We start from the raw sequence: 17,162 nt of genomic DNA, 5'->3' as shown, positions 1-17,162 counted from the left end.
GGCTGGCTCATGTTCAACAAGCCTCATTCTGAACTTATGCCTAATTTTTTCGTACCACCATGCAGGACTTTACATTTGTCTCAGCTGAATTTCTTCTTGTTGATATGGGCCCAGTGATCGAGTCAGTCAAAACCATTTTGAATACTGATTTGGACTTCCACAGTATTAGCTGTTTCTCCTAGATTTGTGCCACCTGTAGATTTGATAAGCATTACTACTACCCCATCACCCAGCTCATTAATAAAAATGTTGAACAGCATAGGGTCCAAGACAGAAGTGTGTGGCACACCATCCAATATCTCTTCCCCCCCAAGTTGATGTGAAGCCATTTAATAGCATTGTTCAACCAGCTTTAAACCCACCCAACAGTAGTATCATCTAGCCTAAAAGGATTTCATGGGAGTCTGTGTCAATGCTTTGCTAAAATCTAGGTACCCTATGTCCACGACATTCTTGCAATCTATCAACTAGTCACAATCAAAAAAAGAGATTAGTCTGATGTGTTCCTGACCAGTCCATGCTTTTACTGTCTATATACCAGCAATTTTCAACCACTTTACCATGACACAAAAGTATGACACAAATGGTCCACAGGTGCATCACAGGAGTTTGGGGGAGGGTCTTTTATTAGTAGGGCTATGCACTGCTGGCAGCATGGTGTGCCTTGTCAATTGTCCAAAAATTGATGGTGTGCCTTGACAATTTTAGCTCCTTGTCAATATGCTACAAGATGAAAAAGGTTGAAAATTGCTGCACTGTAAGATGTACATGACAGCTTTCCTACTGAGCGCCTTCTTAATCTTTCTGGAAAGTCAGCTGGGTCTGCCTCTCTGACTTGGAAAAAAACAAACCAACCAATTCTTCTCCTTTGCAGCAGAGAGTTTGATTTTCAAAAAAGTATACAATTGGTCTGACCTCTCTCCTCTTTGAATTCAGTACTTTTTGACTGCAGAACCTAATTTTTTCTGGTCATGCATTTCAGGATTTTTTCCATGCTTTGCTTGAACTCACCCTCCAAGACCAAAAGTGAGGGTGTATATTTTTGCCAACACATAGGATTTGGATTGCAAATTTTTTTCCTTCATAAACCCTTCCCAAGACCTGTGGGCCAAACTATCTTCTCTCAGTTGTCAAACACTAGTTCATGTACCTATACTATGCCTTAAGGTAGTGGGATTCTGTTGTAATATATGCCCCAGGCCTACAGGAATTTACAGGCTGGATAGGGCAAGGCTAGGCCCTGATGTCTTGGCCTGAGTGCATACAGTGTAGCCCGTTGCATCATGGAATTGGCTGATGCAACAGAGCACAGTATGGATGATGCAATAGCCTGCAATAACACGTCACAAGACTATGGGTCATACCAGATCATACCCTGCTTCCCATTGGCCAGTACCAGAATATATTTGTGCTTGTACATGCTGCTGTGTGGGAGATGTTATGTGGAGTGTCTGCAGGAAGCTATGTCGGTGGAGTAGGTGATCGGAGATTGTGGAAAGTTCTATTTTTGCTGTCTTGCTTTGCTGTGCTGCCTCAGCACTGTACAATCTGTACATATTTCAGTAAAAGGACATCTGGTGGTGGTGCACTGCCGTGTCTGTGCCTCGTTATTTCCCAGGAGCAACTGCCTCACCTTGGGTCTCTGGAAAAGCGGCGCTTCTTTGTACTCAACAGATTCAGAGATGCACAAGTATTGCAAGTGTTATCCAGTGATCCAAAATGGGTCCGTTTTGCTCCTCAATATGGTTGCAATATGGGTTCATACTGATCCATTTTACTCTTATTTCATTCTTTGTAGCTACCTGGTCTCTGCCGTCAGGTATAAGTTAACTACCCTTTTCTCTTGACAGTTTAAATCCATACACCCTGCTGCAAATGTGAACGCAACTTATCTAGGGATTACAAAACAGAAGCTCTGACCAAGTACATATGTCCTGTATGAATAACTTGAACACAAGTTAAATATTAGGATTTACTGCAATATTTGCTATACAAATTCAAAGCCAACCACCTTAGCTGCAGAAGTTCAATTAAAGACAATGGTGGAAAAAGTACATGAAAAAATATTTACCCCATGATGAACATATTTTTCTCCAAAAAACTGCTTCATTATGTGCTTGCCAAAGTATACAATGTTCTGAAGATGGTGAAAGATTTCCTCTGGTGTCTAAAAAAGAAATTGTACAGGAAAATAAACTGGTTATGCAGTACCAGTAGATAATACTCGTTTAATCCAATTGTCAACTTTTGCAAAACTAAGTTACTTTAAAACATGAGAAATCCACAAATCCCACCAGAAGATTCCAAACAAAAGTGCCAATTTATGCCAATAGCATTTGTCTACACTGATGAGCGGCAACCACCCTGCACTGCCCCTGCACATTTGCTACACTGTACCATGGAGCCGTGTCTCACAGATTGGGGACCTCTAGACTAACCGGGTTAAGCAACTGCTTCAGTACATGTCATATGTCAGTGTTTCTCAAACTGTGGGTCGGGACCCATGAGAACACACACACACACACCCCTACCTTCCGGAGATGAGGGGAGCTGTGCTATGCTCCCCTCACTTCCGGAGGGTCTTCTGAGCCCAGTAGAGGCCACATGCATCCGCCCGCAGCCTCTCCCAGGTTCAGAGTGACGATTTCTGGTCAAAAAACAGAACTTCTGATTTTTGGCTGAAAATCAGAAGTGACGTTTTTATGCCTTTAAAAAGCATTAGGAGGACTGGGGAAGTCCTCTGCAGTACCCTGCGGATAAAGCAGGAGACTTTATATATCAGAAATAAAATACACATTAAAATGAATGAGGAGCCCCCACTTAAGCTGGCTCATGACCCACCTAGTGGGTCCCGACCCACAGTTTTAGAAAGACTGATCTACTGTACCCACCCAGGTGACCTTTTATGCTAACACTAACTGCCTGAGTTCTCCAGTTTGCTCAGTTCTCAAATTAAATATTTACTCTTTCTAAACTAGAGCATTTCCTTTTCATCTTATGAAAATAAACTGTTCTGCCCAGTTATTTGTTCTGAAAATTTCTGGATGCTTGGTATCCAAACAGACATATGCACAAAGAAATTTGGGCTGTTATGGGCAAGAGCAGGGATGTCAAGCATAAGGCCCGCAGGCCAGATACAGCTCACAGAAGCTCTTTATCTAGCCTATTGAATAATTAGGAATTCCCTGCACCACCATCAGCTTCTTTCAGTCACTGGGCTACAAAGGGACATATCAGTAGAAGTGGTACTGTTGAAAAGGCAAGGATGAGAGAACCTTATGCTGGCTACCCTTTCAGCAGTGCCGCTTCTGCTGAGGTGCTGGGAGGGAGAGACAGAAGGCGGCTTCAGAAGGCAAGGTATGGGGAAGACCAAGGAGGTGAAAGACACTGCAAGGTGCTGGGAGAGCCCAATTATCAAGGCCCTTTCATTAGCACTACTTCTACAGAGGTATCACTCTGCAAAGCTGCTGAGATGCAAAGTGACACCTTGGCAGAAGTGACACTGCTGAAAGGGCAATGTGTGAGAATTGGGCTCTCCCATTTCTTGAAAATGGGATCAAGATTTCTATATTTGTTCTTCTGTCATTTACAGCTAATGAGTTCTTAAGTAAGAAAAAAGTGCTTATTTCTGGTTATCACTTGTTTAATGACATCACTTCCTGCTTAATGACATCCGTTCAAGTCCTCAGCAGGAATAGCTATGAATGCTATTCAGCTGACTGTATGAAACAAGTTTGATACTTCTGGGCCACAGTTTTAGATTGTTAGCTGCTCTGAGTTTCTGTGATGAAAGTAGGATTAGGACAAGGCATGAGAATTATGCAACAGACAATGACAAGCAGAAATGAACAAAGCAACAGCGCAGGAAAAATGCTTTTCTCCATTGGGTGCGTAAATACTCTGTTTAACTGTAAGTTAAGACATTGTTACTTGGTTAAACTATTAAAGTATGTGCCAAGCTTTATGAAATTCCAATGGACAATATGATGCAAGTCATAAACTGGTATTCTTACTTGGCAATTTAGACAGATTTAAAGTTACTTTGATTGAAATTGATCCACCCTCTGCTCGGCTCTGCAACTCAGAAGCCAAAGATTATCTTTAGTTTGAGCCCTTTTCAATGTTATACATAAAACTATTAATAACAATTATTTGACAAATTTATATTGGCTTCTATTCTGCACTTGTTTTATCCTCAAGCCTCTGCATATGAAGTGGGGTTGCAATAATAAGATGGGAAATCAAATACTGTACAAACAATACCCACAGACTTTTGTTCCTATTAAAATGCTCAATACCTGTAAATCTATACAGTACTTGCAATGCTCTTTCAGAGCAACATCATTTTTAACTGCTTGGGAATACATTATAATGGCACCAACTTTCAAATATTGACAGAGAAATCAAATCAAAACATATTGTGAGAACAGGTTGAAAACACATATCTGAAGAACCCTTTTGTTTTAGCCAGGATGTGTTTCAGAAAGGAAACCACAAGGCATAATTTCCCTAGATATATGAATGGCTTGAGGGCAGTTAGCTACATTGTGGTTTGTTCACAGGAAGCAACTGTCTCAGTATACAATCACCCATTCAAACACGAACTAGGTCTCAATTTTCCTTTTTAAAAAATAGGAGATAGATTTTCTTGGAAATGGCTATACGCAAGAGCTTTTTCAACCTGAAGTTATCTTCATAAGACTCACCAGAAGGCTCATGTGAAACTGACAATGTCTATAATACACATCAAGCACTTAGTAATAAAAAGCCAGTTTTCAAAATTCAACACCACACATATAGCACCAGAAAATATTTATTTCTGCTGCTTTCAGTTATAAAGACCCAGCACCATGTACTCTGAATTTTGCATCAGGCACAGTTATATAAGCATTTTGGGATCTCTAAATAGGCAGATGAGATGCTCACCTGTGGGCCCATTTGCAGAGGGAGGTCTTGCATTGCCTGGCCTCCAACTCTTTTAGAAGAAAGTATCCCAGCTTGATTCAATACTAGGTTACCTGAACCCACATCCACCTCTTCAATCTGAATACAGACAGCTCATTCAGAGGAGATAAACCTCCAATGGCCTAGATGTTGCTTTCTATCAAGAGTAACACCAGGGCAAACAACAATGTACGCACAAGAACCCCTCATACATCATCTCAGAAATGAGTGCCTGAGCAAGACAAATATTCGAGATAAGACAAACACAGAAAAAATAGCAAGCCAACTACAGGTGTGCGCCACTTAACAACGTTCTATACGTTCTCCTATCCCCGCTGTTATGCCATTTAGATCATTAAGTGAACATTCAGTCCAAATTATTGCCTTTGTGGTGTCAACAGACACTTCCTGCCAGACACTAGCTAGCTGCACAGGTTACTGGAGATAGATTGTCTCTTCTTTGCATTAAGAGCCTCTCTGTGGTGTAAACAGACACTCTGCTGCAGGCTGTGGGAGAAGCAATTGCCTCGTTAAGAGCATCTTTATTGTGCTTTGACCACCATCATACAAGCAATTCGTCATTAAGCAAATGGTTGTTAAGCGGTGCACATCTATATTACAATTAAATTCACCCCAGTATACCTAATTAGAATAGCACACTGAAGAAAAACAGAAACACAAAAGGCATCAGCAGCAAACTCTTAACACCTGCTCTACCTCTTGACTGCAATTGGGGCCAAAGCCCATGAAGGGAGGAGAATGAGCAACTTCCTTGCTCTACTGTCACATCGAGTGCTCTGCAGATCTGCCATCAATCACTGAAACCACACTCATGCCTAGAGATATGCACACAAATTGCCCAACACAGGACTGAACAATAAGGAAAACTCTAACTTTCAAAGTAACATTATATTATAAATTGTATAAAGGACACTGCATTTTGTATTCTGAAGACACAGAAGGCATCTTTAGCAAAAGAACACTGACTTTCCTTCAAAAATTTTAAAACAGCATATTCACTGAGAGGTCACAACTTGTATATGTACACAATCAATGCAAAACGAATGGGTTAAAAGAGACTAATCAAAAATCTTTGATTACAAAATAATGTTTGTATCAAACTGTTGGTTTTATGTTGCTTTTAATTTAGATGGCAGCCTGAGCTTATGGAAAATAAAAATGAGCATTTGTTACCCTTTTAAAAAGGTAAACACTTGAAAGACCCATTAGAGGGATAATGATTTTTCTCTGGAAAATGGGAAAGAATTTCATTTTATATGCATAAAATGCATTTTATATGCATTTTATATGCATAAAGGAAACAAGTCAGAATCTCTCACCTTGTTTCGATTAGGAGGAAACTTCAAGAAACGTAGTACCACACAACGCTGAAATGGAAAAAAAATGCACATTAATTTAATATATTCTAATTTAGACCATTTTAGTTCTATCACTGTGAAGTTACTACGTACAAATTAATCACTACCTTCTTTCCACACTAGGAATATTTTTGCTGGCTACTCCTCTCGGAGTTCACTTCTAATTGCCATTATACTGGTATTTGACAAAAGAACATAAAAGATTGTCTTACTGGGTCACATCAATAGTCCAATTAGCTTAAGGGTCTGACAGGCAACAGGAAAGCTGCATCAAACCAGAATCAAGTACGTAAGAATCCCCACATGGTTCAAACTTATGCATCATATAATACCTATGTTTTATAAGCCAACCTACTACTCGTTTCAAGAAAGCATTGCAATACACAACACATGCAACCAGTACACTCCACCAAAGAAGAGATCATAGAGGTGAGGAGGCTAAGAAGCATCTAGTCCAGTTTCTGCTAAAAGACCTCGAGCAAGGTAGAGCCCAGCATCTCCCCAGATAATTTTCTATTATTGAACTGCTCTTGCTGTTAAGTTTCTCCTAATGTTCAACCAAGATTTACCCTACTCTAATTGAAACCCATTAAATCCTCTCTCACCCTCTGAGAACATGATTTTGCCTTCCTCTGCATGACAGCCATTCAAGTATTTGAAGAGAGGTATCATGTTTCCCTACCCTGTCTTGTCTTCTCCAGGCTAATCATACTCAGTTGTTGACTTGTTGACATACTCAAGTCATAAGACTTGTTTTGCAGTCTTTGGACAATTTTCATTGGCCTCTTTAGAATTCATTCTAGCTTTTCTACATCCTTCTTAAAGTGTGGTGCCCAGAACTAAATACAATACTGCACAAGAAGTCTGACTTTATTTTGTACTAAAGTGGATCAGGTACTCTTTGGAAGGAATGTACAGGTAATTATGATTACAAAAATTGACTTTTGATCTACATGAGTTTTTAGAAATAATGCATACCATTATTATAATAAAACATGCTGTTTCTAACATATTGTTAGAAAACAATATATTTTTCTATTATTACAGGCCAGATACATTTTTAAGCTTACCACTAAAGCAATGGGGTAAAGACAAGACCATCAATCATACTGAAAACTCTTATGGTCCAATAACTTTTCAGAATCAATCCATAACTGTTATTGAAGTGTTTAAGAGGCAGACATCTGGTCTTACAAAATCCACTTATAAGTAGCTTACCCTCTGCCCCATGTCTGTGTATATGCAATACTTTCTTGAAAGCTACAGGAAGCAAAGATTTCCTCATTTTGTTTGCAGTCAAATTGTATGCACCTAATTTGGCACTGATGAGGCCAGATTAGAAGCCAATCTTAAATTTTTAAAATCTTGCTTAAGACCTGAACAATTAAATGGTAACCTCCAACACTGGAGTGTTTTCAGGAATCTGAACGTTAAATATATTTTTCCTGACTATTTACCATTTATTCTCAATAGCACAAAAGTCCCATGCTTACAATGTGAACATTCATTTGTTCCAAGTCTTCTTAGCACATGTGGGTTTCACAACAAAAACATGCTGTTCCTTTCAACTAAAGGAGAAGCTTTTCAAATACAATGTTTGCATTAGTTTAAGAATTTTACTGCATTGCTGATAACCCAGATTTATCCTAACCAGCAAGGCTGTGTGCATTGTTCTCTTGTTTTTGAATTCAGGAGCTTTTTGTTCAGTCTAATCTGGTGCTTGGAATAAAAGACAAAAATATAGTTTAACATGTGACAGGCCATGACTCCCAGTGATACAGGACAAATTGCCACTGCTAGCATTCCCCCAAGGTGCGTGGCTGTGCACCTTTCAGTCAAGCTCAGTGCAGCTCAGAGCTCAAATGACCCAGACACAACAATGATGCAATGGCACGTTCACTGACTGCCAGGAAGATGATGCTGTACAGCTGCACAGCATGGAAGGCCTCCGCACAGCGGTGCTGAATTTTCGTGGGAATACTGGTGGCGCCACCACCTAGTACTTGGAATGAGCCTCCATGAAGGTGCTGAGTAATGATGCCATTGCCACACATCTCTGGAACTGGATCAGCTAACAGGTCACTGGCTGGCCACCAATCCCAACTGACTGCAGCTGGAGAGTGCTATCAGCCCTTAAAAGGAACTGCTGGGGTAGTAGGGCAGTAGGAAAAGAGAGACAAAGACATAGCATGTAGTCAGAGGAGGGTAGACTCAAGAAGCAGGAGAAACAAAGGGTTTGAAAGCAGAGAAACAGGAGGAGGCTAAGGCAGCAGACGATGGATGAATAGGAGGGCAAGACAGCTTAGAGAAGGAGGAAAAAACAGATAGGCAGGGAAGAAACCAGGAGAGAAGGCAAGGAAAGGAAGCCAGGAGAGGTGACTGGAAAGAGCGAAGGGAGCTGCTACATCCCTCCTGAGGTGGCACAAGTCTGAGGAGAACGGAACAGCTTCAAGCCGCTCCAATCTCCCCGGGAATGGGGGTTGGGACCCAGCATAAGTGCCGGAGACCAGCCCCACCACCTGCTCCCCACCCGCCTGTCCCCAGGTCGGCCCACTGCCCACCCTCCCCCCACTCAGGAACACCTCCCTCCCACCTCCTCCCCAGAGAATTGTGTCAGCCCAGGCAAGCCGACACAAGCCTCAGGGAGGAAGTCAACGCAGAGGCTTGTGTCAGCCTCCACAGACCAGTGCTCCCCTGAGCACTGGCCCGGCTTCCTCCCGAAGAGGTGCAAACTTGCCTTATGGCACGTTTGCAACCCTCCTGGGCCAGTGCAAGAGACTTGCGTCGGCCTATGGGTGCTTCAGGATTGCACCCTTATACTAAGACCCATTAAATTTAGGAATGTGTCACCAACAAGCTTAGTCATCAAGTACTCAGTGAACATCTTTTAAACACTCAAGTTAGGTGTCCCGATGTCATATAGTATTTTTTTAAAATCCTGCAAAAAGAGTGGCATCTTTGCTATACTCCTACGTTTCACAGGATAGTAGCATGAATTTGAGCAACAAGCAATATAATCCCCAATTTTGTAGTTACCGAGCCCCACTCAGGCATGGAGGAAGCAGGACCCTCCAAATGAACTGCCAGTGGGAGGCCCCATGATGAGCTGCTGGGAACAATGTGTGCATCTTCGGCCACAGTGTTAGCAGAAAGGCCTGTCAGCCTTGGAGCAGCAGGTGCTCATAGTGCCTGTGCAAACATGGGACTTGGCAACATATTCATCAGACTTAGTGTGGCCAAGCCAGGGCGACTAACAAAGAGGAGGACATAGATAATTTCTCTGCTATAAGGGCAGGCAAAAGCCCATGCAGCAGCAACCTTTCAGGCAGGAGGGAGTCAACAATGAGGGGGAGAAGGAAAAGGGGGGATGAGACTCAGAAGGAGAGGGACCGGGTAGACAAACTATTTAAGGGTAAGAAAGGCCAAGGATGGGTAGTAGTTGGGCCCAACAGACCACTCTAGCTCAAGGAGGGCAAATGCTCATGGCAGAGATAGATGCTGTAAACCCCCTTCCTGCAAAAACTCTAAGATCTCATGCAAAGGGTGATCCCCCATGGCAGCCCCCCCCTTGCAGGTGGGGCCTGGAGGGAGGAGCTGACAGCTAAAATACAATGATGAATAAGTATTTCATTATCAAAAGGTGAAGGAAAGTTGACTATCTGAGGATGATTTTGAACTGCCTTTTCCATACAATTCTGAAGACAAAGAAACTGCCTTGGTCGCCTTGGTGGATGACCTACGCCGGGGACTGGACAGGGGGAGTGCGTCCCTGTTGGTCCTGCTGGACCTCTCAGCGGCTTTCGATATCATTGACCATGGTATCCTTCTGGGCCGATTGGCCGAGTTGGGAGTTGGAGGCACTGTTTTGCGGTAGTTCCGCTCCTACTTGGAGGATCGGTCCCAGATGGTGGTGCTGGGGGATGCCTGTTCGACATCCTGGCCCTTGAGGTGCAGGGTGCCACAGGGCTCAATTCTGTCCCCCATGCTATTTAACATCTACATGAAACCACTGGGAGAGGTCATCCAGGGGTTTGGAGTGGGGTGCCATCGATATGCCGATGACACCCAGCTCTATCTCTCCTTTCCTCCAGACTCCAGGGTGGCAGTTGAGGGCCTGGAGCACTGCCTGGAGGTAGTGAGGATCTGGATGGGGGCTAACAAGCTGAAATTAAATCCAGATAAGACAGAGGCTCTCCTGGTTCGGAAATCCTCCATGCAGGTGCTGGACTATCAGCTTGCGCTGAATGGGGTTGCACTCCCCCTGAAGGAGCAAGTCCGCAGCTTGGGGGTCACAGCTGCTCTTGGATTCCCAGGTGGCGGCTGTGGCTAGGGGGACCTTCGCTCAGCTTCGGCTGGTGCGCCAGCTACGGCCGTACTTGGATCGTGCAGACCTGGCCACGGTTATCCATGCCTCGGTGTCATTGAGGTTAGATTACTGTAACGCGCTCTATGTGGGGCTGCCCTTGAAGACTGTTCAGAAACTGCAACTAGTGCAGAATGCGGCGGCCTGTGTGGTTACCGGAGGTAGGCGGTTCGACTGTCAGTCCACTTCTCCAGAGGCTGCATTGGCTGCCCATTCGTTTCCGGGCCCAATTCAAGGTGTTGGTTTTGACCTTTAAAGCCCTACACTGCTCTGGGCCAGGGTATCTTAGAGATCGCCTACTCCTGTACAATCCGGCTCGTCCTCTTAGGTCATCAGAGAAGGCCTTTTTGCAAGTGCCGACACCTAGGGAGGTACGTGGGGCGGCGGCAAGAAATAGGGCCTTCTCAGTAGTGGCACCAACACTATGGAACTCCCTTCCCCTTGACTTAAGAATGGCTCCCTCTCTTGAGACTTTTCGGCGAGGCCTGAAGACCCTTCTGTTTAAACAAGCCTTCTGAGTTCTCGGCCTTTTTAGCATCTTTTAATATTTTTTACAGGCCTGATTCTTTTATGATTTGCTGCTGCTCTATGCTCTTTTTACCTGACTATTTTTTATCTGACTGCTGTTTTTATGATATGTGTTTAATCTGTTTTAACCTGTTGTAAGCCGCCTTGAATCCCTTAGGGGAGAAAGGCGGGGTAAAAATAAAGTTATTATTATTAAGTTATTATTACACATAAAACAACCATTGTGCCTGAACATGAAGTGCCTTGTAGTTAGTGGCATATTCTCAACCTTGTAGCTAGAAATTTGAATAAATGAAAATAGAATAACCTACTGAGGTATCAGTGTCTGGCACCGCAGAAAGTGCTATACTCTTAATTGGCTCATTCAACCTATGCCCTTGCTGGAAAGTAAACATGCAACTCTTTTCTGAATACAAAGTATTATGCTCCTACTCTCACTGTACTGATTATATATGCTGAGACTTGGGTGGAAACAGAAATTGGCAAAATGTGCTCAAAGTTTATTGCAGAAGAAAAGCAGCAGAACCTGCTCTGAACTCTTCAGTGTGCAGGTTCAAGATCTGGATCTCAGAGAAGAACACGATAAACAAGGGGCAGAACATTTTAGTATTCGGAACAGTATTCCAAAGCCCTAATATTCTATAACAGAAGTGTCCAAACTTTTTGGCAGGAGGGCCACATTATCTCTCTGACACTGTTGGGGACCGAGAAGAATTAAATATACATTTAAAATTTGAATAAATTTACATAAATGAATATATTAGAGATGGAGCTTACATGAATGAATGAATGAATGAATGAATGGTCTCGCAATAGCTCAAGGCCTATAAAAGACCTTGTGTAAAGCAAGGTTGGCCTTTCCTTTGCTGCCATTGCTGCTTCACAGACATGAAACAGCAATCAGTGGATGGAACCCTCGGTCCACAGCTCATGCAAGAGGTCAAACAGTTGGCACTCGCACTGAGAGCAGTCACTTTGGGCCAGCACGGGCTCCAGCAAGTCTCTGGAAGGCCAGAGGCTCAATGGAGACTGGGGGCTCCCCATGGGCCAGATTGGGGTCTCCAAGGGCCGCTAATCTCCCCTGGGCTGGAGTTTGGGCACCCCTGTGCTATAATTACTCTTATTAACCTTAAATTGATCCGCCTCTAAAAATAAGTAATTTGAAAAATAAGTAATTTGAAAAAAGTTAGGTAGTTTGTCAGAAAGTTATGGCTGTTGTCCAGACTCACCACCAGAACGCCACTGCAGCTGGGCAGACAGCCTGGAGTCACCCCGCCCAGGCAGGGAAGAAGCAGGATCTGCCAAATGTATTGGCAATAGGATGCCCCACAATAAGCCACCAGGAACAATGGGTGTGGCTGTGGTCATGGAGTTAGCCAAACTAGTCTATCAACACGATATACAGTGCAGACAAGACATTTTTGAAATGATCCTATCACCCATGCATACAACAGCAGATGTGATACTACATTTTCCAGTTATTCAACTGAGTAATAAAAAGGGCTTGCTCCTGAACAAAGCAGCAAGAATGAAGTGTTGCCTAAATGCAATATTAACTAGTATTTTTATTCCTTCACATTAGGTGCACAGGAAAGCTTGAAAAGAGATTGAGACAAAATAGCCAACTTTATCACTAAAACCCACTGGAAAGTTTCATCATACAGAAGTGGAGAAAGGAGCATGCAGATTAAGAAAGAAAAATCACTTGGATTACAGTAGGTCTACAACAGGGGTGACAAACTCGTTTCATACCAAGGGCCGAATGGCATTCATGATGCCTGCTGAGGGCATCTGCTGAGCGATGTCATTAGGCAGGAAGTGATGTCATAGAAACTCATAACCAAAAATAAGCACTTTTTCTCACTTAGGAACTCATTAACTACAAATGACAGAAGAGAAACACGCAAATCTTTATCATATTTCAACATACGGGAGAGCCCAATTTTCGTGGGGGCTGCCGTTTTAGCAGTAACACCTCAGCACTGCTCAGCAGCTGACAGCCTAAGGGCCGGATAAAAAGCTTTCGCGGGCCTTATGTTTGACACCCCAGTCTACAATGTCCTGTCTCTTCCACTACCATAATCCTGCTTACAAGAATATGGGCTTGTATGAAAGGCCACCCAAGTCTGCTTCATAGTTTTAACACACACTGGGAAGCCAACATCTAGGGAACCTAGGGAGTTCACAATACTTTTAACCAGACTGATGCACATATTTCAAACACTATTCACAAATATGAGAAATTATTTGTACTGTATCTGAATTAGCAAGCATAAATGAAATCTTATACACTCACTTATGAGCAAACAGATAGCATACCAGCTAGCACTTTTGCCTGAAGGAACACTTGTTGGCAACCTTCAGTCTCGAAAGACTATGGTATCGCGCTCTGAATGGTGGTTCTGGCACAGCATCTAGTGTGGCTGAAAAGGCCAATTCGGGAATGACAATCCCTTCCACACTGGGAGCAAGTGCAGTCTGACCCTGGTCTGACTCCCTGGCTATGGGCCTTCCTTCTTTGCCTCAGTCTGTTGGCAAAGTGTCTCTTCAAACTGGGAAAGGCCATGCTGCACAGCCTGCCTCTAAGCAGAACACTCAGAGACCAAGGTTTCCCATCTGTTGAGGTTCATTCCTAAGGCTTTCAGATCCCTCTTGCAGATACCCTTGTAGCGCAGCTGTGGTCTACTCATAGGGCGCTTTCCCTGCACAAATTCTCCATAGAGTAGATCCTATGGGATCTGACCACCACCCATTCTCACGACATGACCAAGCCAACGCAGGTGTCTCTGTTTCAGCAGTGTGTACACGCTGGGGATTCCAGCTCGTTCCAGGACTGTGTTGTTTGGAACTTTGTCCTGCCAGGTGATGCCGAGGATGCGTCGGAGGCAGCGCATGTGGAAAGCGTTCAGCTTCTTCTCCTGTTGTGTGCAAAGAGTCCATGACTCGCTGCAGTACAGAAGTGTACTCAAGACACAAGCTCTGTAGACCTGGATCTTGGTATTTTCCATCAGCTTCTTGTTGGACCAGACTCTCTTTGCGAGTCTGGAAAACATGGTAGCTGCTTTGCCGATGCGTCTGTTTAGCTCATTATCGAGAGAAAGTGTTGGAGATCGTTGAGCCAAGGTGCACAAAGTCATGGACAACCTCTAGTTCTCATGATTGTAATGCAGGGAGGCGAGTCCACATCCTGAACCATGACCTGTTTTCTTCAGGAACACTGCACTCACACAAAAGAGCCTTCCACAAGCAGAAGGACCCCTCATGTGAGTAGAATGTGCCTTCCATCGATGGAGAATGCTTCTGACAATAGAACCGCTAGACAGGATGCTACCAATGTGGAGGACTCGACTGCATGTACAAGAGTTGACTGGAACAAGGACACTCAAAAGAGATGCCTATTGAGACCAAAGATTTCTTCATGATGAAGGTATTCTCAATACCTAGCCAAAAGGCTAAGACTTTTGACTTGTATAACATATATCATTGAGTATCCATTCAGAAAGTTGGACAAGTGTGTGTTGGAGAAATGCATGCAGATAATCTGAACGCTGCAGTGGTGAATATCTGAATGAAAGTTAAGTCCCTGCAGAAGGCTTCCAATAAAATAGTACAAACAAACCAAAAAAATGCTTCCAAGAACCTAGGTCCTCTGCTAGATCCACAGGGAAGTTGCAGTGATATGTTATTTCATGAAAATTACTTGTGTTTATATTCCACTTTTCCTCCACAGAAAAAAAGTTCCTATTGCTTCCATTTTATGAAATAGGTTAGGCCAGTGGTTCCCAAACTTTTTAGCACTGGGACCCACTTCTTTAAAGGACATAATAATAAAAATAATAACTCTGTATTTATATACCGCCTTTCTGGTCATTGGATTACTCTTCTGACTTTATTCAAGGAAGTTTACATAGGCAGGCGTTTCTAAATCCCTCAACGGGATTTTTACAATCATAGAGGTTCTCTTTCATGAGTAAATGTGCAAGTGTGGCTCAGTTTAACTTTCCATATCTCAATACATTTTATTTCTCAGCTTGTCACTTTCAGCTTCACAACCCAACAACTATCAGGACAAGATCCACTGTGTGGGAAACTGGGTTAGGCATTGGGTCAAAGGTGTTGGGGTCCAAAGTTACCTTATAAGCTTTGTGGTTGAGCAAAGATTTGAATCCAAGTCTCACTAATCTAAGTTCAGCTCTCTAACCTCTAAACAACACTGGCTCTCATAAGATGAGAATGGCATCAGTGGCTCAAGCCCAATGACATGATGAAAAAATTCCAAATAATGCAGGCACTCTCAGTTCACTTACCTAGACAGCAGGTCACTCAAACATTAGCTTCCTGATGAAAGAAGAGCCTTGGCTCAAACACAGCAAGACACTTGAATAAGCATTGACTTGCACCATTTTAGAATTTTTCCTCTTGCCATTGTGAGAGCCTTCCTCTTACCACATCACAACCCATTCTGGGTAGAAGGTGTCAACAGCAAGTGATCCAAAACCATGAGTCAGGCCCTTTACAGACAGCCTTCCTCCCCCACCTGGCTTCAAAATGACTAGCATTTAACTATTTTCCTTCCCACACACAGGACTTTGAAGTACACATGAAAATGCAGCCACCTGATTTGAATCATCCAAACCCAACAAAACCACCCTCCTTTTTAAGGCAAACAGGACTGCAGACCAATACTGGCCCAGCTAGCAAGGATTGCCAAAATGTAATCAGATCTGGAACTGAATTTAGTAGAGGCAGGTGCTTTCAATACATCTCTCTCTCTCTCTCTCTCTCTCTCTCACACACACACACACACACACACACAGAGGGGACTTCCTTCAGAAAAGTCTCCCAAAGGCAGGCAACTGTACTTGTACGACAGGCAGGCTTCACAATTACGCTTTGCCTACCAAGTTGCCTGCTTCAAGCATTACAGATTGAGTGTGTGAGTGAGTGTGTGTGTGTGTGTGTGTGTGTGTGTGTGTGTGTGTGTGTGTGTGTGTGTGTGAGAGAGAGAGAGCGCGCGTGTACACACACTAGTGATTTTCAACCTTTTTCCTCTCACACTGACAAGGTGCTAAACTTTTCAGGGCACACCATCAGTTGCCACTTGACAACAGACAAGGCACACCATGCTGCTGGTGGCAGGGGCGTCCATCCCCTAATGGCGCTATCAATAAGTGGCCCTCCCCCAAACTGCCACGACACATCTGAGGACTGTTGTGACACAACAGGGTGCCACGGCACAGTGGTTGAAAATCACTGCTACACACGCACGCACATGTATACACACGCGCGCGCGCACACACACGTATCTATACATACACACCTATCTGCACACACACGCTGTGACGCTTAAGACTCGGGGTGGGGGCGAGCGTGCGCCGAGCGCTCCCCTGGCAGACACGGCCAGGCTCCCCGCGAGCCGCCTCGGGGCCGCAGCCGACGGCGGGAGGCGGAGGAAGGCCGCGGCTCACCTGCCTGTGGGAGAGGACGAGGCTCTTGTTGCCCTCCCCGTGGTAGCGCCACTCGTTCTCGTCCATCTTCTCCGCGTCCATCCCCCGGGCAGCGCCCCGCTTCGGCTTCCGGGCCGCTCCTTCCCTCGCCTCAGGGGCCGGGCCGGCCCCTCCCCCCGCCACGAGCGCAGCCCTTCGAGCTCGCGGGCGGGCGGGCGCGCGGACCTTTACCAGTCAACCATCTCAGAGCTTCCCGACAGGCACACAGCCCTTTCGCCCGGATCCGCGCAGGAAGTTCCGCCTCCCGCCATAGGGCAAAAGGGGGTCACCAAGCCAGAGCGTCGAAAAGGCGGCGGGACTTCCTTCCTCGGCGCCCTCGTTGATGTGTGCGGCGCCCTCCGCCTTTCTTTCTCCCGCTTGCTCCAGGGCGCCATCTTCATTCCTGGCAAGAACGGAGAGCGAGCGTGGCCATCTTGCAGCGGAATGCGGGTCGGCTTTTCT

The 17,162-nt window shown here is 44.4% G+C and overlaps 1 protein-coding gene across 1 annotated transcript in view; it reads right to left on the bottom strand.

Annotated features, from left to right (window-relative positions):
• The window catches only part of IPPK (inositol-pentakisphosphate 2-kinase), a 40,674-nt gene extending 23,735 nt beyond the window's left edge, over nucleotides 1-16,939 (bottom strand). Inside the window, exons 1-3 of the mRNA XM_066616800.1 lie at nucleotides 16,683-16,939; nucleotides 6,285-6,332; nucleotides 2,072-2,167 (exon numbers count right to left, since the gene is read on the bottom strand). Of these exons, the coding sequence (XP_066472897.1) occupies nucleotides 2,072-2,167; nucleotides 6,285-6,332; nucleotides 16,683-16,763 (225 nt within the window). The 5' untranslated portion in view covers nucleotides 16,764-16,939. The remainder of the gene's footprint in view (nucleotides 1-2,071; nucleotides 2,168-6,284; nucleotides 6,333-16,682) is intronic.
• Nucleotides 16,940-17,162: the final 223 nt, after the last annotated feature.

This window comes from Tiliqua scincoides, chromosome 2, assembly GCF_035046505.1.
Source record: "Tiliqua scincoides isolate rTilSci1 chromosome 2, rTilSci1.hap2, whole genome shotgun sequence".
Taxonomy (NCBI): domain Eukaryota; kingdom Metazoa; phylum Chordata; class Lepidosauria; order Squamata; family Scincidae; genus Tiliqua; species Tiliqua scincoides.
This window is presented reverse-complemented; position numbering and strand designations above follow the sequence as displayed.